At 53.8% G+C, this 22,714-nt stretch overlaps 8 protein-coding genes across 8 annotated transcripts; 3 read left to right on the top strand and 5 right to left on the bottom strand.

Annotated features, from left to right (window-relative positions):
- Nucleotides 1–794: 794 nt before the first annotated feature.
- On the bottom strand, nt 795–4,245 carry CTHT_0024890 (uncharacterized protein; the record flags this gene model as incomplete). Its single annotated transcript, XM_006692886.1, has 2 exons — nt 795–4,109; nt 4,198–4,245. 2 exons carry the CDS (start codon nt 4,243–4,245, stop codon nt 795–797), a joined length of 3,363 nt encoding a protein of 1,120 aa, XP_006692949.1.
- A 414-nt stretch (nt 4,246–4,659) lies between these two features.
- On the top strand, nt 4,660–5,640 carry CTHT_0024880 (putative pre-mRNA splicing protein; the record flags this gene model as incomplete). The annotated part of the gene is made up of 1 exon (XM_006692885.1): nt 4,660–5,640. One exon carries the CDS (start codon nt 4,660–4,662, stop codon nt 5,638–5,640), a length of 981 nt encoding a protein of 326 aa, XP_006692948.1.
- Nucleotides 5,641–5,850: 210 nt separating this feature from the next.
- On the bottom strand, nt 5,851–6,821 carry CTHT_0024870 (uncharacterized protein; the record flags this gene model as incomplete). Its single annotated transcript, XM_006692884.1, has 2 exons — nt 5,851–6,634; nt 6,718–6,821. 2 exons carry the CDS (start codon nt 6,819–6,821, stop codon nt 5,851–5,853), a joined length of 888 nt encoding a protein of 295 aa, XP_006692947.1.
- A 530-nt stretch (nt 6,822–7,351) lies between these two features.
- On the top strand, nt 7,352–8,252 carry CTHT_0024860 (uncharacterized protein; the record flags this gene model as incomplete). The annotated part of the gene is made up of 2 exons (XM_006692883.1): nt 7,352–7,586; nt 7,642–8,252. 2 exons carry the CDS (start codon nt 7,352–7,354, stop codon nt 8,250–8,252), a joined length of 846 nt encoding a protein of 281 aa, XP_006692946.1.
- Nucleotides 8,253–9,403: 1,151 nt separating this feature from the next.
- Nucleotides 9,404–11,647, bottom strand: CTHT_0024850 (uncharacterized protein; the record flags this gene model as incomplete). Its single annotated transcript, XM_006692882.1, has 2 exons — nt 9,404–10,870; nt 11,381–11,647. 2 exons carry the CDS (start codon nt 11,645–11,647, stop codon nt 9,404–9,406), a joined length of 1,734 nt encoding a protein of 577 aa, XP_006692945.1.
- A 2,440-nt stretch (nt 11,648–14,087) lies between these two features.
- On the top strand, nt 14,088–15,383 carry CTHT_0024840 (inositol pentakisphosphate 2-kinase-like protein; the record flags this gene model as incomplete). The annotated part of the gene is made up of 3 exons (XM_006692881.1): nt 14,088–14,259; nt 14,342–14,602; nt 14,671–15,383. 3 exons carry the CDS (start codon nt 14,088–14,090, stop codon nt 15,381–15,383), a joined length of 1,146 nt encoding a protein of 381 aa, XP_006692944.1.
- Nucleotides 15,384–15,723: 340 nt separating this feature from the next.
- On the bottom strand, nt 15,724–17,215 carry CTHT_0024830 (putative nucleoside transporter protein; the record flags this gene model as incomplete). Its single annotated transcript, XM_006692880.1, has 2 exons — nt 15,724–16,960; nt 17,043–17,215. 2 exons carry the CDS (start codon nt 17,213–17,215, stop codon nt 15,724–15,726), a joined length of 1,410 nt encoding a protein of 469 aa, XP_006692943.1.
- A 1,181-nt stretch (nt 17,216–18,396) lies between these two features.
- CTHT_0024820 (uncharacterized protein) lies at nt 18,397–20,949 on the bottom strand (the record flags this gene model as incomplete). The annotated part of the gene is made up of 6 exons (XM_006692879.1): nt 18,397–19,259; nt 19,331–19,901; nt 19,952–20,169; nt 20,223–20,245; nt 20,299–20,501; nt 20,656–20,949. 6 exons carry the CDS (start codon nt 20,947–20,949, stop codon nt 18,397–18,399), a joined length of 2,172 nt encoding a protein of 723 aa, XP_006692942.1.
- Between the last annotated feature and the right edge of the window lie 1,765 nt (nt 20,950–22,714).

Below are 22,714 nucleotides of genomic sequence, written 5' to 3'. Positions count from 1 at the left end.
AGTCGCATGCCAACCTCGACTTTCCGTGTCACAGGCACTGGCTCTCTGCCACCGGGCGCAAGTGGCCGCTGGCTGCTTGGGGGCCCAGGGGCCCTGGGTCCCCTGGGATACTCTCTCACCACCCAAACACCTGAATGGACAACCTGCCTGGGCGAGTCAGGTGGGACCAGCTGGCACCGTCGAGGCGGGGTGTCAATGACAGCAAAAGCCAAGATGCCAAGACGCCAAGATCCAGGCCCAGGCTTCGAGGGCCCAGGATGCTGGTGGGTCCAGGACGGGCCCATAACGTCAACCTCCAGGCGCCGACAATTTGCAATTTGCAACGATCAAAAGCGCATCATTTGCCAGGTCCTAAGTCCGAGATTGAAGGATATTGTGTTCTGGTTGGCAATTATGCTGGCCCAGGACTCTACTTATCCATGTTCATTGCGTTACGTGGCTCAATCAGATTGATCCGGTGCCTGACTAGGGCACTCAACATCGTGGGGTTTGTATTTTTTTTTTATTGGCGACTACGCTCGAAATCGAAATCAAGGTAAAGAGAGTTCGATGGGTAAAGGCCATTATCTCAGTTTGTTTAGTCCGGATAAACCTGTATATTGGATTATAGTTCCAAATACAAGGAGAAAATATCACCAAATTGACGTAGGTTTTATTACGTGGAACAGAGAAAGATTCAGCTTCCCCACCCATATACATGGGAAAATCTCCCAAACCACCATAAGCAATGTCTTGAAGGACGAGGCACCGCCACAATGAAGTTAACTCTTCATTACACAAACTCCAACCATGTCTCACTGTCTACTCAAACTACCAATCTTCACTTCCCCTTTCCTCTGGGCCCCCGTCAGGGGCAACGGCGCAAACGCAAACCCCTCTAACTCTTCGGGGACCGTAGGTACCTCTAGCACAGGGGTCAATCCCTTTTCATACATCACCAACCACACTGCGTCTGCGTTAACAGCCTCCAGCGCCTCACGGAGCTCCGGTCTCTGCGGCAGCACATCGACAACCAGAACAAGGATATCATCGAACATGTTGTCGTCCAGCCGCACATGTCCGACCAAGGCAGTCAGGAAGTTCAGCACGGCATCCCACTGGACTGAAGCCAGAGAGTACTTCCCTAGGCTGCCACTAGGCGTCGACTTGACGAGCTTTCCTTCGCTATCACCGTTCCCATTACCAGTAGGGATCATGATATCCCATGTCACCCCAGACAGCACATTTCCCTTCTTGACCCCAGGGTTCTTTTCCTTCATCCTTGTTCCCATAGCTGCGGTCTTCACGTCCTCAATCCATGCCTTCAGACCCTGCTTGCCAGACCACTCACTCTTGAACCTGGTCGACATGAAATCTCCTGCTGCTCTGCACAGTCCAGCTAGAGCATCACAAGCCGCGACGACGACATACGGCTCGGAATCCCGGAGTCGCGGAATCACTACAGGCCAAACAGCATGCACAAGTGGCAGGAAGGAATCTTCATCTGGTGCAAGGGCTGAACTGGCTGTTTTGATGAGGGACAAAAGTGAGCGACGGAGGGTAGGTGTCGGCGCGGTAAGGTAGTGTTGTGTAAGGGACAGGATTCGCGAAAGGATAGAGTATGTGGGAGTTGGCTGCTTTTCTTCCTCGCGGGTGGCGACCGTCTTGTCCTGGCTTTCCTCTTCGTCTTCCTTATCCTCATCCATTGCATCGTCATCCTTGGGCTGGGACGCTTTAGCAAGCTTGTCGAGTAGTTCTCCAGCCGTATTGGCCTCCTTCTCCTTGCCCTTGTCTTTTTCCTTGCCCCATGGTTCTTGTGGGTGAGGAACTCTCTCTCTGTGGAGCTCTTCCTCTTCTTTCTTCGCTCTCTCAGCTCGTTCGATACGCTTCTGCAATGTTTCCAAGATGCCAGGAACACCCAACGACAATGGCGGTTTCTTCCGATGGTCGACAGTCTTTGTGTTTTCCAGCAGCAAAGCGTTGGACTTAGCACCTTGCATGACCACCTCGACCAGTACCGAGAAGAGGCTCTCCACAAAGGCCGGGTAGCCGTGGTAGTTGTCGAGGGCAGCGAAGATAGACTGTACAACATCGTCCAGATAAGGTATCAGCCGTGGACCTGTCAACCGGATCACCATGGTAAGCACCTTGGTCGACGCCGGTGTGATGTCGAAGCTGTTCAGACGCAGGGAGATCGAATTAACCATGTAGTCGGCATTATCTACAATTAAGTCGGATACGCTGCTGTACCCGCATGAAGCGGCCACTGAGTTTAATGTCACGATAGCGTGTCGGCGAAGTTGCGGGACAGGCGAGCCGAGGAATGTGGTAATAGGGTAAAGGACATCGATAAGCTCTGGCCGAAAGTCAGTTTTTAGCCGGGAAGCAGCAAATGCTGCCACCTCGAGGGAGATTGCCTCGAGCCTCCAGTCTGCTTCAACCGAGTCCGAATGGGCCGCAAGTACGGATACCGAGAAGTCGTAGAGCTCACGGAACGCTTCTTCCCGGTAGCCAGTCTCCCCAAACGAAGAGAAGTCGAACATCTCATCGAGCTCTGAAGTTTGGGAGTATGCCGCCTTGAGCAATTGAAAAGCCAGCCAGTATGACGCAACCCGATCAACGCCCTCGCCATCCCTGACATAGCCCAACATAGATATAGCGAGCTTCACCTGCTGAGTCGGTGAGCCGATCTTAGAGATGAGGGAAGCAATCTCTTCTCTTGTCTGCTTCTCAGCCTCTGACTCGAGGAGGATGGGAGAGTAAGCAGAGAGCTCCATCCCAGATTTCGCCAGAACCAAGCCGTCGGAGACATCACCAATGTCGTCCACGATTTTCGGCTGTTTGGAACCCTTCATCAGGGTGACGATACTGTCCCTAAGGGAATCACTAAGGGCGTCCTCCAGTGTAGAAGAATCCATCTGCAGAGCTGCTGCCATTTTGCTGCCCCGTAATATGCTCCTGGCAGCTAGTTGCTTGACCCGTTCATCACTGGACTGCATGACCCGCGGTAGACCGGTGATCCAATTGTAAAGCGCTGACTTGATACTATCACCCAACTCCGGATAGACGCAAGCCAGGTCCTTGAGCCCAGTCTCGAGTGGTGATTTTGTTGTCTCCTCATCCTCCAGCATCAGGGCTGTTTCCACAAGGATGGATTGGCAGTCCACAAGTGACGCATGACACTCATCAAGGAGGGCAATACACAGCTTGTGAAGGCCAGACTGAACATCTTCAGACTCGTGGCCGCGAAGTTTGAGCACGGCTGACAGTGCGATTTTGACTTGTCCCACCGTGGCCTTGAGCCATGCGGGAGTTAGTTCTTTCTGATTGGATTTGGACTCGGCTGGCTTACTCTCGTTTGCCCGCTCATTCTCCAGCTGTTTGAGGAGTGTTCTCACATGGAGGTCTCCTAGCACACGGATAAGAACCAGCTTAAGCACCTCCAAACACTTCAGAAGCACTCGCTTCTGATACTGGTTTGCTCGTGGAGGTGCCAGAACCTTAGTCAAGGCAGAGACAGTGCCGGGAAAGAACTGAGCAAGTAGGCTGATTTCCTTGATAGTGCTGTAAACCTCATAGATGCATTGCACTGCCTCCATTTGGATGGCTGAAATTGTTAACTCAGTTAGAGCATCCATCATGACGGTGACACTGTGTCCAAGTTCTCGGGCTGCTTGTCCTTTTTCTCCATCTTTCAAATGTGCGGGTGTCGTGATACGGATCAATGCTGCCAAGGTACGAAAACCCTCGACATACGTTTCCTCGGGTATCTCCTGCTGCCGTGGCTGGCCAGGAACACCGCCGATAGTAAACGACAGAAAGACCAGGAGCTGATGGTACAGCTGGGGAGAGGCCTTAGCTTTCCATCCATGCTGGATGAGCTCCCTCAGCAGGCGAATAACCGATTCTGTGACACGCATGGGATAACGATCCCTGTCGCGCAATATGTGCGACACTGGGAAGAAGACATAGTCGGCCAGCCTGTCGTCTAAGATGGTGGCATCCCGGTTGGCTTGGACGGTCCAAAGGTTGATGAGGACACCCAATAGCCGAAGGGCCTCGGGGGCGTCGACCGCCTTGTCCTTTGGCCGTAGTGCCAATTGGCTAAGAGGAACGCATACCTTCTTCAGCTATAGAGAAAGCACGTCAGGTTAGCCAAAATGGATGACGAATTCAAAGGTTCGGGCAAGGCTGTGGCTCAAAGAATTACCAACCAACCTGCTGAAAGAATTCAGTCCGTGAACTAAGGGGTGAGTCTGTCGCCATGATGCTGGAATGTGCGCATCATCAGCGCATCTTAGCAGATAATAAATCCCTAATCTTCTTTTGAAAACTCCGAGAGCTGGGGAGAAGTCAGATGAGGATTACTGGGTGGTTGCCATGTGAAAGTACGAGTCTCCAAGTTGTGGTGGGATGAGATGGAAGGTTCGCGTAAGGCTTGTATTGAAGCCGTAACTTACGCGCCCCCCCCCCCCCGCCTTGTTGCTGAGCAAAGGGTTAGGGTTGGCACAACATGTTAGCTTATCGATGCCAGTTCTGGCTAGTGCGTTACCGGGGTTTCCAACTGTATGCTTGTGTTTCGACCAAAGCTCAGGCAACTTCTCACCTTTCAACCCGTGAACTATCGATCGTACAAGCATCTGCTTCCATATATTGTTCTATCGCCGTCCTTGTTGAACAATGCCACCAGCGAAAAAGAGAAAAACTGAGGCATCTCAGGAGCCTCGGCCAGCTTCTGAACAGCAAGAGCAAAACGGAGCGCAGGAAGAACAGCCAACTGTCCAGGATTCGACACCCGAGGTCGAGAGCAGAAGCGACGACAAAAAAGTCAGTCAATCACCAACCCTAGCAACCGATCCATCAGACGACACATCAGAACAACCTAGCGAGTCTTCTACGAAAAATGCGGCTCTGACGGCTGCGCAGGAGCGGCTGGCCCGCTTCCGGGCGCTGCAGGCGCGCGCCAAAGAGTCGTCACAACAGAATCTCAAGGAGGCCACGAAGGAGTCGCAACGACTCGCGACTGACCCGAGCCAGCTAACTGCGCTCAGTCGAAAGCATGCAATTGCAGCACATAAGCTGTTGAAGGCAGAGATTGAGGACGCTGGCGGCGACTTCGAGCGCAAGCGGGCATGGGACTGGACGGTAGAGGAGGCTGAGCGTTGGGACAAGCGGATGAAGAAGAAGGAGGCGCACCGCGACGACACGGCCTTCCGGGATTATGCGCGCGAGGCGGAGAAGACGTACAAACGCCAGATTCGGAATATGGGCGCGCCAGACCTGGAAAAGTATATGCGTGAAAAGCTGTCGGCTATCGAGAAAGCTGCTGCTGCCGGCACCCTTGACATAATCGAGACTGAGGATGGTGAAATGATTGCTGTTGACAAAGATGGGACCTTCTTCAGCACTGCCAACGCGACTGACTTTGCTCAACATAAGCCTGACAAGGCCGCCGTCGATCGGTTGGTCGCTGACTTGCGCAAGGCCGAGGAAGCGTCGCTCAAGCGCCGTCGTGAGAAGTTGGCCAAGAGTGGAGAGGAGCACGGTGATGTCACGTACATCAACGAGAAGAACAAGCAGTTCAACGCGAAGCTTGCTCGGTTCTACAACAAGTACACGGCCGAGATCCGGGACAGCTTCGAGCGGGGTACCATGGTCTAGACTGTCTAGCTTGGGTTTTGGGGTTGCGTTTCGGGAGATCATATCCTGTTTTTTTTTCTTCGTCATCTTAATAATGGGTCTGCGAACTGGAGTTTTGGGCTAAGTATTTTAGTATTGTACATTCGTCGGGCCCATACATACCTCATTCTATGTGAACGCTGGGTACACCTAAAGTCATCACCATATTCACACATAATGATACATCCCACATCAAAGCATGCTCTTCCTCCATGCCCTCTCCGCCAACACTTCCAGCTTCGGCACCTCCACCAACCCACTCACACTCTCATCTTCCAACGCCTCAACAACTGCATCGGCCACAGTATCTACCTTCAGAGGCTTCGTGCCTGCTGCCCCAAGGAACCCGCTCAGGACCCCTCCTGTCAATCCATTGAATGCCGACCCAGCTGCCATCATCATAGCTAGCGGGATAGTCACTGTCCGCGAGCTGTCATACATAAACGGCGGCCGGAAGAAGACACCTCTCATCTCAGGAAACTCGCGAGCTACAACGGCCTCTGCCTCGCGCTTGGTGGTGATATACCGGCTCGGCAGCACCGGCGCCCCTCCTGCCGCTGAAACAAACCCAAACACGCTCACACCATGCCTGGCAGCCTCCTTGGCTAGCAAGATGGCGCTGTCACGGTTCATCAACTCATACGTAAGCTGGCTAGCATTCTTTGGCGGATCAACAACTGGTTCAGAGGTGTGCTCAGCGCGCATGCGGTCCAGCGGGTTGGGGCAGTTGGCGCCCTTGGCGCTGCTGAAGGCCTTCATCAAGCCAGTGATGGGCGACTCTCGTCCAGAGATGACACCCTTGTAGTCGGCTTCGAGGAGTATGCCTAGGCTGTGTACGACATAGTCTGCACCGGAGAGCAGGGAGGTCCATTGGGCAGGCTGGAAGATGTCGGCGTGTTCCCAAGCTACTTTATGAGACCAGTCAGGGGGTGTGTTGGTCCCGAGGACCGAAGACCAGTGGGGGGCGCCGGAGCGGCTGTTTTTTTTTGGGGGGGGAGGGGGTGTTAGTGATGTTTATGTGCCAATGAATATGACATGAACTGTGAGACTGAAGCGTACCTGACTGAGGTCACGTCCCAATTGCGAGCGACGGCAGCGCGGCATATCCTCGACCCGAGGAAGCCATTGCCGCCGAAGACAACAATGCGCTTCGTGGCAGACATTGTGTACTTCCCGTTGAGCCCACTTGATGGCCTCACTTGGGTGTATGAGCTGTTAGTAAGCCCAACACTTGGTTGAAAGCTGCGATGTGAAAGCCAGACACTCTCGACAATGTTTGATCCTGATCCCAACAAGGACCAATTTTTGCATCAAGAAACGTATCTATGTCCCCGTGCCTATGAGATCTCGGCCTCTGCGAGAGGTGTCGAGCTTGTCGGTTGCTTCCGGAGCTTTAGAGCTCACCCCTCCATCACTGGATCCTCCAACCTTGAAATCAGTCGACCCGTGAAAGTTCCGACAGGGATACGGTAACAGGGCCTGCACAGACTTGGCTCTCTGCCAACAGCCCCACTGCGGACCCTCTTAGCATCAAAATTGGTCCTGCGATTGGCAGGCTTCTGACCTACACTGCGAAGCTGAGCGCCGTTGCTTTGAATGTTTCTTCGCCGCGACTGGACGCGACAACTTCAGCGACTGTCAACCCCAATTCCATCCCACAGCGATCTTCTACCTCTCGTCCGCCATCCCAATCATGGCGCCGCCGACGGGCAAGCGCGTCAAGGGCGTGCAGATCTTCCGACCCTTCGTCTACGGCACCACCGCGCAGCCCTTTGACGAAAAGACCAACCCCAAGCCGCCAGGCATCCCCGACGACCACACCCATTCCTGGACTGTCTTCGTCAAAGGCATCGATGATGTCGACATCACCTACTGGCTACGCCGCGTGCAGTTCAAGCTTCACGAGTCTATCCCCAACCACGTGCGGAGTATGTCCCCTTTCCACCCAATCCCAACCCCGAACCAGCCGCTAACACGCCCCAGTGATCGAAGGCGAAAAAGGCAAGCCCTTCCAAATCCACGAGACAGGCTGGGGTGAGTTCGAAATCGCCATCAAGCTATACTATGTCCCCGAATCTGCCGAAAAACCCCAGACCCTCTATCACCACCTACGCCTGCATCCATACGGCCGTACGGAAGCCGAGAAGGAAGCCATGCGGTTAAACGGCAATCAAGTCATCTCGTGGGCGTACGAAGAGCAGATCTTCAACGAGCCCTACGAACCATTCTACGAGATACTCACTTCAGGCGCGATCCCGCCGTCTATTCCCGCCAGCGCGCTGAAAGCAGCTAGTAGTCCTAGTGCCAGCAGCGGGTTCAGTTTCCAAGGGAAGTCGCAAAAGGAGATTCGGGATCGTGAGCGCGAACTCGGGTTTGCGCCGCGCACTGAGGGCGGGGTGTTGGAGCGTAGTGCAATGATTCCGTTAACAAATCGGCCCGGGCAACCCTTTAGTCGGGAAACCGAGCAGCTGGAGATTAAAAAGCTGAAGGAGGCTGCGGTCAAGGTGGAGGAGATGATGCGAAAGTTGAAGGAGGAAGTACAGAAGAAGGAGAAGTTGTTGAAGGAGCTTAAGGAGGAGAATGCTAAGGGGTAATTGGTCGGGATCTGGGAAAGGGCGTTAGATGGGAGGTTCATGTTCTGTTTTCCCGAGGGTCCCATTTTTGGCGTTGATTTGGGTGTAAAAGATACAGAATTATGTGCATACCGAAAGATACCAGCCTGGTCGGCGGCAGGTGTATGGGCGTTATGGTACGGTTTTTAATTCTTGTTTGAAAAGGGGACATGGCAGGCCCGAGAAATGGCAAGTCATCATGTCTCATATGACCAAGAAAAATTAGATGAAGATGAGTATCACAAAAATAATAAATTAGGCCGGATCCAGTTTTGGCTTTTGGCGTCTGTACCCATCATCAGACACGCTCTGAAACGACGAAAAAGTGATACCAATATTGTCAATTGATATAAATCTCATAAGAGACGGAACTATGCCCAGAGTCCCCGTCCATAGGCAAGACCCGTTGCCACCGGAAAAATTTCATAGGTTGTTGATTTGTCGCCTTCCAGGCGATCAATCTACCAATCTCTATTCTGACTTTTTTTTGTCTCGCTCTCACACTTATCCCACACTTGGTATAGGAACCGCTCAGAATAACAAAAGGCCTCCCGAAAGAAAAGAAGATACATTATCGGGATGGACAGACAAAGGAAATCGATAGGTAATACAGCTGTAAGGAGCGGGCAGGTAGGGTGGACAGGCAAATCATAAAGCCTGTTCCTGCAGGTCAGAAAAGCAGTTTCGCAGAGGCTCGGTCTGCTTGGTTCTCAAAAAAAAAAATAACCAACGCTTTCTTCTTTCCTTCCTTTCCTTTCCTCTCTAAAACCCGAAATGAAGAAATAGACCGAAAATAAAAGACGAGACCTGGATACCCCCAACCCAACAACCCCCTTTTTATTTGAAGTCCTCTAACTCCCAACCAAAAAGCCAACCCAAGAATTCCATTTTTAAAGGACACAGAGATAAAAGGAAATAATCCAGGCCGCGCCATCAAGCCGAAGGGATGAATGATTAAAATCACCACTCACCCGCCCAAACCTAACAGACGAATCGGACCGACATAGGAAAATTTCAAGGACAGACGACACGACGCGATGAGATTGGATAAGCAGAGACTTGTGCCGTAGCGCAGCTACGCACCAATCAAGCAGTCAACCAGCTGCCAAACCCCTCCGAAGAACCGTCAGCCCTCAGCGCGACTCATCATACGCCGGCGGGGGGACATCATCGTCCCAGAACGACGGCCCATGCAACCCGCCGCGCGCTTTCTCATCGTACACGCGCCGTGCAATCTCGCCCGCCATCTTCATGATCCAGGCTTGCTCGAGGATCACAGAAGAGGTATCGGACATAGACAGCGGCCTGCCACTGGAGTTGACGCCGTTGACAGGGCTGTTGAACGGCGTGAAGGGGCTTGCCCTGCGCCAATCCGGGAGGGGCGAAATGTTGGCGCTGTTCTTGGAGGCAGCTTCCGCGGCTTTGGCGGCAGCAGCCTCGGCAGCGGCTTCGGCTTCTTTAGATTGCACAGGGGTCGAAACTTGCTGTTGCGTGGTTTGAGGTTTGGTCGGTGATTGCGGGTGCTGTTGCCGGGTCGGGAGAGTGGTCTCGTTGATGGCAGTGGCGTCTTGTCTCCGAGCGTCGGACGGCCGCCTGAAGCGGACATTGCGGGATGCCACAGCAGCGGCGGGCTCCTCCTCGGGAGGTTCAAGGGTAGGATGGGGTATGACTGGCTCTGACAAGGGCGCAGTTAATGAGGCTGTTTCTGAGGCCTCGGAGCCTGCTTCACTCTTTGTCTCCGGCTTGCGGCGCAGGTTGACGACGCGGGTCTTCTTTTTCCGGCCAGGCTTGTTGTGCCGGCCCGAGCCGAGGGAAAGACCAGCGGTAGCGGATGCCAGACTGGCTATAGATGGCCGTGTTGAGGCAACGTCTTGGTCCTGGCTGCCACTGTCCGAGAAAGTGTAGGTATGGGTTTTTCCACTGTAAGAGGAGGTCCTGACAAGATGTGGTGATGAGACTGGCGGTGTTATAGAAGCATCGACCTTGTCAGATGACCCAGCCCATGCCCGGAACATAACATCAGACACAGATGGAGTAGACAATGCAGAGGTGACTTGAGCATTCATCAAGTCAGACAGTCGCTGCAGGTTCTTTTGTGAGAATAATGACTGAGCCTCAGGCCCCCCATCTAGTGAGAGCTCCGAGATGGCAGAGGGATCAACCAGACGGCCATTAGCGTCTACAGGATCCAAAGGAGGCGTTGCTAATGGGTTAACGCCAACCTCACCGCCTTCCCGGGGCTCAGTCTCAGCATTGGCAACCTGATCGGGGCACCATAACTGAAGTGAGAGGCGATGAATAATCGCAGGTAACTCGTCCATCATCAGGGTGCGCAGCTTGGCCTCGATGGTCCGTTGCAGGTAGTCGCGGACGAACTGGATAGAGTCGAAGGTCGAAGAAACTTTGAGTGATTCGAGAGGGTCATTTCGGAATACTAGAGTGAGGCCCTTCTGCTTGGAGAAAACGAGGATGATGAAAGCCGAGAGCTTGATTTCGGAGAGCGTGATTTGAAGGGGTATGGTGAGGCTTGATGCGGCGGCCAACGGCTGAGGCGACGTGAAGGTAGGCTTGGCAGAAAGGTATGTGTTCAACGGATTTGCCTGAACGCCGATATTAGTTGCGTGCTATAAACCTCTGGAGTATAGCGCGACTTTGATGCATTGGCGCGGATGCGAACCCTGGTCCGGCATCTGAGATAAATTTGAAAATCAATGCGCCAAGTCCTATTGGTCGCAGAAGCTACTTGCTTCCAGAACTGTCGGCGTGTCGGTGAAGCCCAAGAAGCGAGGTGAAGGGAATGCAGAATGCAGAGCTTGAATCCCCATTGGAGCTTCTGAGTGTGTGAAGTGGGCATTGTCGAGAGGGGTTGAGTCGAAAAAAAAAAAAGGCTCGACTGTAGATAGCCGAGGGAGTTGGCAAACCCCTTTGATAAGCGCAGAAATAGTGAGTGGGAAGGGGCTAGAGATGCAGAAAGTGCAGGGCTGACAAGAGAAATGCTTGAAATTGAGAAAATAAAAGCGAAAAGCGTGCAGAGAAACAAGCTGGAAGGATTGATAGTGCAAAACCAGTATTTTTGCTGTAAATAACATCCAATATAAAAACCAACGTACCTGCACCCTCGTTTTTAGCGTCAAAAAGGCATCGCCCGAGTAGCACATCTTGAAAATCCCCCGAAAACGGTCCTCAGCCAAGTCGCCAATCTCGAGAATTTCTAAATCCGGCGGTACCGAACCGAGGTTGAACTCGGTGACGATGATATCGTCGACGATGATGGGCGGCTTGGGCGTCTTGTTCAGGGCCGTCGTCAAGAGGTCGCGGGTGCGCTCATAGAAACGAGCGTCGGCCGTTAGCGGCGACCAGTTGAAGTTGAAGGCCATGTTGAAACGGCGCCCAGAGGTCCAACTGCTGCTACCACATCTGATGCATCGCAGCCAGAGAAGAGGATAGCCCTGGGATATGGGGCGTCACGAGTCACGGAGGGGCGAACGGGATCGGACCTGGCGTTGAAGACCGGGTTCGGGGAGGGCAGGATCGTGCCGATCAACGAGTTGAGATGTATGGATGTCGCGTGAGCGTTCAGCACGAAGAGTTGCGGCCGTCAGGGCAGGCGCTGGGTCGCGCAGCGTCGTCGGCAGCAGCAAAGATGAAATCGTGGACTCGGGGAATTATTCGTCGACAATTGTCGCGCGTGCCCCCGTGGTCAAGAGCTGGAGAGGCTAGAGGGCGGAGGGATGACGCTATCTGACGATGGATGGATGGCGGGCGGACAGTTGATTTTCAGGTTTCGGATGGGATGGGAGCACTCGCAAATTTTTGGCCCTAGCTCCCCCCCAGATGGGCCGTGGGCCAGCCCTGAAGCGCTGCGAGTGGACGGGATTGGGTCTCCCCGGCTGTGGCTTGCCGGGCTCCTGAACTCCCCGCTAGCGTTTCCGGCGCTGCATTGCGGGCATCGCGTGGATGGACCTCAATGGACTGCCCACGGCCTGGACCTCATCCCACCCAACCTGTCTTTCCTGCCAACGCGATCACACATTTGGACGCATTCGCTCGCCCGCATATTCTCCCACCGTTCGCTCACATATCACTGGCCAGCAGACCGTGGCAGTGGGCTGACCAAGTGCTTGCAGCGCGTGTCGCTTTTCCCCCCGGTCCCAAGCGGATCCCTGGGCAGGACTGCATCTCGGATCTCAGCACGGGGCCTTGTTTCCAGGCATTTCATGCATTCCACTCTGTAACAATGTAACGTTAATAGCCCGATGGCCAGTGAGGGGGAGCTCGACGTTGCTTTGTATCCTGAGTCATCATCGCCAATCTTGCTGTCTGATCCTTCAACGAGATCTTATCTCCTGCAGCTATATGTATAGCACCCAGAGTTATGTCTCTATTGTTTCTATGCTAAAACATCGGTATCTCCGCAGTGAAACGCCAGACGCGCCGAACCAGTAAGAAGCAAGAAGCAGACAGAAGCCTAAGAATCCATTTCGTCTTGTTACTTTTTTGTTCGAAATGCCGATCTTCCCGACTGGGTAGTGGCGAAATGCGGGGCCGAGTTATTCGTGGCATGAGCTCCCGAAGAGGGACAGGTACGTACCGGACCTTTTCTGGAGCCAAGACTGGGGCCCACCAAAGCTTGGACGGTTCTGGGCACCCGCGACAGGCCACAGCAGCCCACACACACTCCCAGCTTGGAAGCTCCCAAGAACTATCCAAAGTGCGGTTTGCGATCCCACAGCGCTGGGTCGGGTCAGCTGTCCTGCACCCTTGGCTGCTTGCTTGGAAGCGCGTGGGGCCCCTGCCGTGCCAGTGACAAGACTGAGCGACAGTAGCAGCCCAATCCATTTTGGTGCCTTAGGTGATCATGATGACGATGTGTTGCAGTGGAAGGTGGAGAGGTCAAGGTGGATGGACAGAAGCAAGAATCAATATGTGTGTGTGTGTGTGCGTGTGTACGGAGCAGGAGCTAAAGTTTGCAAGACCCAAGTATTGTCAACGGCCACGTTCCCACAACCAAAACTTAGAAAAAATTTTAGACATTGCCGCTGCACGATTCTCTCCCGTTCATCGCGGTGGCGCATCTTCAATCTTGGCAGGGGATACAAAGACGGGTTGAGGGCTGATTGGACTGGCCTCTGCCAGCTCAACCCAGGTCACATATCATCATCACCGTTGATCAACATTGTGCTGCTCAGCCCGCTCTTGATTCCTTACACAGCAGATCTTCCTGGCCACGCGCGCAAATCCCCGACGTCCAGGTTGCTCGCCAACACCATCGTCGCCTACGGATACGTCCCTCGCCAGACTCCAGTCCACCTCTCTGTCATGAAGGAGCACAAGCTGCTGTCCCCCGAAGCGCTCCCGACATGACAGCCATCATCCCCGGCCATTGCGCGCACAAACCGGCCAACCAGAGACACCGGCAACAGGCCTTCCCATATTTGCACATTCGGGCCCGGACCTGTGTCGGGTGAGCCGTCATCTTAAAAGAGGTGCGAATGACCAGGACACGCGTGGCATCACAATCCGAGAGTCAGCTTTTTTTGTCAAGTTTCTTGTCTGTTCTCCAGCAGTGTTATCATCGTTTGTTTCGGCTGCCTGCAAACGAAGAATTCAAACTTACTACCTTCTCTTGCGGAGAGCAGCCGCAAAGTTCGGTGCGCATGACCCTCATTGCCACACCGACTTTACCTACCCGTGCGTTGACATTAGCAAGAATTATCATTTTGCACTTCTTTAGAGTTTTCGACGCCAGCGCTGTTGTCCTGAATGTCGTCTCCTTGCATTTCTCGACATTTTCATTCCTACGGGCAACATGCAGCCATGTCGCCTACGGTGCCTTTTGTCAGCCCCCCAAAGCTGCTAGGACCATTTAGCGCGCTCGAGGATTGCGATTTCTCCTTTGTGGGAGAGGGCGCTTCAAACGTCGTCTTTGAAGTCCGCGTACCACCCAGCAAGCGGGGCAGTATCAGTAGCAAACTTTTCGAAGGTACGGGTCAGTGTTGATGTTTACCTAGAATATCCCGGTTTTTTTTCCCCCTTTATGGCTGGCACAATATTAGCTAACCAACATACAGGAAACCTCCTTCGGGTGCCCAAGGCCGGCACAAAAGCTTACAGTTATGAGGACCTTCATGCGTATTGGGAGACAGTCGTGAAGCCGCTGTTCGAGCCCCAGAACTTGGTCCAGCATCAGCTCATTCTGCTCGGCGGTGAGGCTGTCATCAGACGGCTCAACTCCATCCTTGAAAAAGAGGATGCCACGCGCAGAGCCGATTTTCGGGGAAGCAGAGTGGCCATGGCGAAGTATGGGATGTTGATCGAGGACATGCGACAGAGTATGTGGTGATTTATCCCAAGTCCATGCAGAGAGTCCCACGCAGCATTTTTCTGACACTGATCTTAGGACACCCGGACGACCTGACGTTCGAGTTCAAGCCCAAGTGGCTCGCCCAATCCCCCAGCGCGCCACCAACAGCAACTCGTTGCCGCAACTGCGCTCGCGAGGCGCTCAAACGTCATGCCAACCCAGACAGACAACCAAAGTCCTCAGCCATCCTCTGCCCTCTCGACTTCCGTACTTGTGCAACCTCACCCATCTCCCTAGCCAATGTCTTAAACCATCTAACCCCACGAGTACACAAGCCAACGGCCAACGCCCATCCCCCAAGTGTGTCCCTAAATGGACACTCCCCGGCGTCTCCCCGCCCCACCCCCTCCCAATCAGCACGGCTGCGGCACTGGCTCCAAACCAACACGCTTCTTCCACGTCTGCGGCAGGCACAGCTCGCTAACGACGGGCTCGGCCCGCTGGGCGCGGATGCGAGCGACCCGCACTTTCAGCTGGCCATGACACTCCGCGACTGCACCTGTTTCGTGCGGGTCCCTGCCAATCCGGAGCTTCCGATTGAAGCGAAGCTGGCCGATCTGGACAAGAAGAATTGGATGGCCAAGATGGAGTATTGGCGGGCTATGGAGCAGAAATTGATTGAAGGGGGGTATTATGAGGGCAAAGAGGTGCCGAGAATGGAGACAGGGTGTGTGCTTGAACGGGAGAGAGGTTGGATGAAGGGGATAGGGGAGCAGGTAAAAGAAGTGAAGGATGACGATGGGGTTTGAAGGAAGCGACTACTATGTCAAATGAAATGGAGGGCATCATAGCGTTGATTAAACGAAACAGACTATATAATCGACAAGCTGACCGATCAAAACAACCGGTAGCATGCCTTGGTATCATGCTCCTTTCCCAAAAACACAAGATCCATGAGAAAATGGGTGAGTATATCTCCTCGCACTTTGATCGACCCACATTGATCTCTAACGCCAACCCATAGATGCCCAAAATCAGATCTAACCTGTCATAACCCAAAACAAAAGAAGAAAGAATGCCCTCTGATGATACCTCTATGCAGCTCTAGCTTATCCCGATGCATACACTTGCATAACTCTACTCCTCATCCTAGATCCCCGCAGCAGTAAAACTCAACACACTCCCTACAGCCAGCCCCGAAACAATGCACAGCCCCATAAACGCCCCTGTCGCCTCTCTCTCCTCCTCATCGACCCACTCAGCCGCGGCCATCATCGCACTGGCGCCCAACCACCCGTTGGTCAGCCCAAAGGGGAACTGCACGACCGCCAGATAGAACAGATCGCTCTCCACGACTGCGCCCTTTCCGTGAAGGTTACACAAGAGATAAAACGGCAAGAAGACCGTGCGGGCAACGCTCACGGCAAAGAGGGCAGCCGGATGGCGACAGCGCAGCAGGCGGTGCCACGTGGCAAAGGGCAAGGCCGCGACGACACGGCCCGAGAGGTCGCCTAGGTTCCAGGCGAAAAAGCCTAGGGGAATGAAGGCGCCTGGGGAGAAGAGGGAAATGGAGTTGTCGTGCACGGAGAGGATCTTGCCCGTGAAGACAGGGAAGAACATGGAAGTGGCGAAGCTTAGGAAGATGGCGCCTGCCAGCCAGTGGAGTTTGGCAAGGAGGGTCAGGATGCCGATGTGCTTCCGGCGGGTTGGGCCCTGCTTTGGGGAGAGGGGGGTTGTGACGGTGATAGGTTCGGGGGATAAAGAGGCCGCGAAGGCACGTTGTTGGAGGATTTGGGCTTGGCGCCGCATGAGCGGGATGAATGCTGCCAGGGTGATGGCTGAGATGAGGACCGCCGTGAGGAAGTAGATAAAGGCTGCGGTGCTGCCGGTCGAGGGGTCGGCAGGCTCGTCGTCAGCCGTTGGTTGGTCGTCGGCCGATGAGGGCGCGGTGAAGGCCAAGTAGGACAGCATCTGAGTCAGGGGGGGCAGAATGCCGGCAATGCCCTGACCGGCCATGATGCCCTGAGTGTACTCGGTCCGGCCGAAGCTAGCGGCGAAGGCGAAAGCGCCGTTCTGCATTAGGCCGGCTGCCCAGGCGGCAAGGGCGACCATGAGCAAGACGAAGGCGAGATACATGGGAGCTGGGACACCCAGGAATGTGGTCGTCGAAATGGCCAGGAGCGCGAAAATGACCGCATTGGCGAGCAAGGAGAGGATGATACGGAAGGGGTAGCTCGCGCCAGACTGCATGTTGGTCAAGACCAGAACGCTGATGAGGTTGACGATGGTTGATGTCGTCAGGATGGATGATTGCGAGTTCGCCAGGATCCATGGATTAGACTGGAAGCGCGTGTAGAAGTAGGGTGCAGCAGCGAGAAACATGTTCCTATTATGATAAGAAATTGGTTAGACCGGACGAGACGGAGGAAAAGAGGAGGCGATGGAATTAAGATGAAGGTATAGCATACCATGACCAAAGCATAGCCACGCCGATCAGGACGAAGATAAAGTACTCGGCCCATGAGAATGGCACCTCCTCCTCGCACTCTCCCTCCTGAATGTCAGCCTCCTCTTCGTCTAGCCGCTGATATTCACCAGGGCTGGGCTTAGAGGGAGTGAACAGAGTTCGTAGCCTTTCCATTGTTGCCTGCGTTGATGACGGGAGAGACGGCGCGTCTCTCTCCGGAGAGTAAGGAGAAAAGAACGCCTTTCTCTGGAACAAGCGGAAATTTACTAGCGTACTCTGGGGGCTCGAGCCTTGCAGCCCCTATAAGCACAGAACAATACCGGATCAATGCGAAATGGATGGATGCGCTTTAATTTGCACAAGCGTACAGGTTATTGCCGTAATGAGCGACTGATGAGGATGAGCAACAGGCAGCCGAGAGGTTATGGTGTTTGTCCGTTGGCCGCGTTGTGCTCAAAGGAACGAAGAAAGTGGGAAAATGGCACCAAACTAACAGTCTAGCAAAACTCTCAGCATTGCAGACGAGACTGGGCCGAAAATATGAAATATCCTTCGGAATGAGCGAGATGGAATCGCCGCCGGCGCGTCACAGGGAGTGAGGCTGTCTCAGGGTGATACCTGCGATAAGAGTGGCCAGACATGATAAGGCGGCGAGCTAGGAAACACGTATGACCGCGATCGGATGACTTAAGATAAGGGTTAGGGTTTCCCTTGGGACTAGAAAGAATATCGCTGTTACCAGGGCAGCTGACCCCCCTTGCATCGGTGACATCATTGGCCTCCTTCCAGGATCACACTTCAAACGGCTGCAGTAGCTTCATGCCTTGGACCCTTCCCCGCGACAACGCTCGCGGCAGGCAGATTAGCGATTACGTACGTCACGGGAAACTGCCTAATCTCTGAGCAACGATAAGCGACGCATTGATGGTACTTCTTCTATTCTCCAGGTTTTTGAGCCCTTAGCTGCCGTCGCTGGTGAGATCCTTTGGTCCTTCATCCTCGTCTCCCGACAGATACCCCGCACTATCTCTATAACACCCCACCAACCACGACGCCGTCTCCCACGTGATGAAGGATGCCGGCGATGCAGCATGTCATGCAGCTCACTAAGCTGCATACCAGCGGGATGGGACGAGATATGGAGCAGTCATACAATTGCTCTATGAGATATGTGATCCGGACTGACTATCAGACCACAAGAACTTGAAACCTTTTATGCTCCCAGAGCTTTTGTCTTCATCTTAACCATTACAACATTAACCTTCATAGGAAGAGAATACAGTTAGATACAGTGTTCAGCATCCATACTCAACCACTAGGATATACTTTCTCACCACACCCTCACCCTCAGTCCTTCACTGATCCAGCGGGAAGCGATCCACAAACCGGAACGTGGCTAGCCCCTCCTTGAACTTGCTCACCAGCGAATCCACTCCCTCAGAGTTCTTTTCAACGTACACTCCCTTCCTGGACGTCGGCACCCCCACGCTCTTGAACGCCTTCTCAACTTTGTTGCCCAATCCACCCACGGGTTTGCCCCACCGATACGCATCCAGCAGCACCTGTCCTGGTCTGCCGGCTGGGAACAGCGGCGACGAGACCGTTGCCGAGTCGAACAGCCCGTCACCCTCCACAACAATGACTCCATCAAAAACGGTCGCATCAGCCGCAGAATACGTAACGTCTACGCCATCAGCAAAACTCTCGGCAATGATGCTGACAACCAATCCGTCCTTTTCAAGCCGCTTCTTCAGGTCCTTAGCCTGCTTCAGCGCATCCTGCGTCTTAATGCTCGTCAAGATACCAACCCGCAGTGTCTTGATGGTCGGCAGGGTGTTGTTGAAGATGGAGATACCCATCGTGACATTGTTATGATAGTAGGTCGGGTCGGCGGTGGGCACCTCCAGACCCAGGAAGCTGGCCACGCGCTCGGCGATCTCGTGGCTCACCATGTTGAGCTGCGCCAGGACGTTCTTCTTGACCTCAGTCGACTTGAGCAGGCTTGTCTCGAAGCGGATGGCGTTGATGAGCTGCTGCTTTTCGACGGGGATGAGGGAGTTGTAGAAGAGACGCGGCTGCGACCAGTGGTCGTCGAAGGTCGAAGAGAGCGCACGAACCAGGTTGCCAGAGATGGTACGGCTCTTGGCCGTGAAGAAGCCGCGGCCTTCGGACTGCGTAGCCTGCTTGGGGTAACCCTTGTTTAGGGTGTTGGGCGTATCTGTGTCTTGGTTAGCTCGAAGATAGTTTCCTCAACCATATGCAGGGTAATGCAGGGTAAGGGTAACCCACAAGGATACTTGTTCTTGTGGATGAAGCCCTGGCCCGCGCCATCACGGTTGTTGTTGTGGATAGGCACACGCGGCATGTTGATGGGCAACTGCTCAAAGTTTGGGCCGCCATGACGGTTGAGCTGCGTATCTAGGTACGAGAACAACCGGCCTTGCAGCAGAGGGTCCTCCGAGAAGTCAATGCCACGGACCACATGGCCAGGCTGGAACATGACTTGCTCTGTCTCAGCAAAGTAGTTGGTTGGGTTGCGGTTCAAAGTGAAGACCCCCAGCTTGGTCAGGGGCACGAGCTCCTCGGGAATGATCTTGGTTGGGTCGAGCACGTCGAAGCCGAAGGAAAGTGCCTTGTCCTCGTCGAATATTTGCACGGCGAGCTCCCAAGATGGAGGGTTGCCGGACTCGATCGCATCCCAAAGGTCTTGACGATGGAAATCTGCGTTCTTACCCGACAGCACCTGAGCCTCTTCCCACACCAGGCTGGCCTTGCCCTGCAGAGTCTTGAAGTGGAACTTGACGAACTTGGAGGAGCCATCGTCCTTGACGAATCGGAAGGTGTGTACCCCGTGGCCGTCCTGGGTACTGTGAGTACATGCATAAGACTACATGTTGTTAAAAGGCTTACCATATGCCTGTAGCTACGTGGGATGCCATAGCCAGCCATGGCCCAGAACAAGGTGTGAAGAGTGCTGGGCTGAGAGCTGAAGAAGTCCCACGCGGAGTCATGGGCCGTAGCTGCCTGGGGGATCTCACTGTCTGGGCTAGGCTTGACAGCATGGATTAAGTCAGGGAATCGGATAGCATCCTGGATGAAGAAGACCGGGATATTGTTGCCGACGATATCTGATAGGGTCAGTTGAAACACGAGTACTATTTCAAGCTCCGAGCAAGCTTACCAAAGTTGCCCTCATCGGTGTAGCTGGTTCAGTCAGTGGCATACTCAAGTTTGCTCTTCAAGGCCTAATCACTTACAATCGAATAGCGAAACCATGGACATCTCTTACGGTATCGGCGCTACCCCTGGAGCCAGCGACGGTAGAAAACCGAACAAACACTGGCGTCTGCTTCCCAGCAGCGTTCAAGAATGATGCTGCAGTAATGTTGCTCCAGTCGGCATAGCTGGTAAACGTGCCATGCGCACCGGCACCTCTCGCGTGGACGGCTCTCTCGGGAACCTAGATTTATTCCGAGTCACACGGCCTCAATATCGTTATGTCAAAGGTCACATAACTGGCTTGGCTCAAACATCCCATCCCTTCGCCATGTCTGAATCCCCTAGACAGGCAGTCCCAGCAGTAACACAAACAATAAGAGAAAACATGCACCTACCCGCTCATGGTCAAAGTGCTGGATCTTCTGCCGGAAAATAAAGTCCTCCAGCAGCGTCGACCCTCTCACCCCGGCTTTCAGGCTGAACTGCTCCTCGATCGGTCCGCCCACATCCGATGTCATGTACCCGCTGCTGTCGTCGATCACATACTGCTCCAGGAACTTGTCGGTCGTGGCATCGGTGTCGCGCGTCTGCAGTAAGGCAGCCGGGTCAGCGAACGGGCAGGCAGCTTGTGCCGCTGTCATCAGGCCCGTCGTCGCCGCCCAGGCGAGGAAAGCGGCGCGGTTGTGCATGGTGTCTTTGTTAGTTATTAGAGATTAGGTATTTGCTGTGTTTCAGACTGGGATGGGCGATTCCCTGGATTGGACACTTGTGGGTTACTGGGACTGGCGTGGGAGGTAGTACAGGGCAGATGGTGATATATGTGCCCTCAAGAGAGTGCTAATTGGATTGCCCTTGCTTTAGTTTCCCGGTAACCAACAATGTCGAGAAGGGGAACAGGCACCATTGCCTTGGGGAGAGATGGCGTTCTTATAGACGGCGGACGGCAGACACAGTGGGAGAGGCGTGGTTTGTGTAAGCTGTGTGATGATGACTATGACTAAGTTGCTAAATCTGCTCACTTGAGAGCAGATTCCTCGATTGGCTGGCGAGCACATTTCATTGCTTGTCTATCCTCTGTCAGCTGGCTGAAGGCTCCTTCCCCCAGTCGACTCCACGTCTACTCCCCTGTCCAGTGTGAATGTGATTCCGGTAAACGACGTGCATGTGCAGGGTTCCTGGTTACGGAACCCGGCAGTCCGTATCGTGGAAACGGTCGTTAACGCAGAAAGGACACCACCGCCGACTGACGTGTGAATGGGTGATGGAGATTGGGTGTCATTGTGGATGCGATATACCGACTAGGCTGTACCCGGTGTGAGAGGGAAGGAAGGTTACGGTATCATTCCATCGTGGACCAGCTCAGCAGCTTCCTGGTTCTGTTGACTCGCTCAGGTGTGATACCACTGTGCCATTCAAAATGCTGTCTATCATCTCCGATCTTCGTCATCTGGAACACATACACATGATCGATGACGAAGATCAATAGCGCAGGAAGCTTGATTGCCGGTACCGGGTAGACCATGGCGCTGACGTGCCATCACCACGACTACAGACCTCCGTAGGGACAAGCATCCATAGCGAGTAATCTTGTCCTGCATCATTCGGCACGGTGTGAATGCGTAACCGAAGGTTGTACAAAAGCCCAAAATTGATCTGCTGTTGCAGATGGACCCTGGTGATCACTTCACCCACAGATGGTACCTGGCTTCCCTGAGCCGCCCTACCGCATAGGGGACGTGCAGGATGGATGGGTGATATTGATGTACACGAGTTGGGTTGACATGCTGGAATGAAGCCCCAAGTAGGATTGGACAACATATTTTTCTTCCGGTTAAAACCAGGGATGAGCGGGAGGAAGCTGACTGTGAAGAAATCATTAAATTAGACGCGATATGCGTTATATGACGCTTGTTTCGGGGACAGACCGGCCTGCCTTTGTGTTCTGTACGTCAACACTGTTGGGGCCAATGAGCGGTGAGGTGTTTGCAAGCCTAGAGTCGTGTGTACAATCAGATGATCATACTGGTACTCGGATTCTTGTTGTGATGCGAAACCAAGCCATCTGTTTGCCAGGCACCTAGGTAAACAGCATCACTTTGCCCCAGGGAATGCTTCGAGGGACATCGAGTCATTGCTTCCGGGCCCCCGGCATTTCCGAAAGAATATCAATCCTGGCTGACCTTACAGGGGCCCTACGTAAAAGAAAACCATTACCAGCTTCCAGATCTTTCAGGAGCGCCGAAATCCATCCATTCTCATGCGAGATCGGAGCGGACTGACGGACCTCGGGGCTACATCAGAGCTAGCTCAAGAGTCGCCAACGTGACATGAGGACAAACCTTGTGCTCAAGCTAAAGAAAGTTCTTGAGTCAACAAAAGGTGGAGGCATTGAGCTGGCAGAACTGCTTGCGTCAAAAAATCCAAGTGATGTCGAGGCTGGCTGAGTTGGAGAGC

The sequence above is a fragment of the Thermochaetoides thermophila genome, assembly GCF_000221225.1.
Source record: "Thermochaetoides thermophila DSM 1495 unplaced genomic scaffold scf7180000011816, whole genome shotgun sequence".
Taxonomy (NCBI): domain Eukaryota; kingdom Fungi; phylum Ascomycota; class Sordariomycetes; order Sordariales; family Chaetomiaceae; genus Thermochaetoides; species Thermochaetoides thermophila.
Note: the sequence above shows the minus strand (reverse complement) of the source record. Positions and strands in the feature narration are given on the sequence as shown.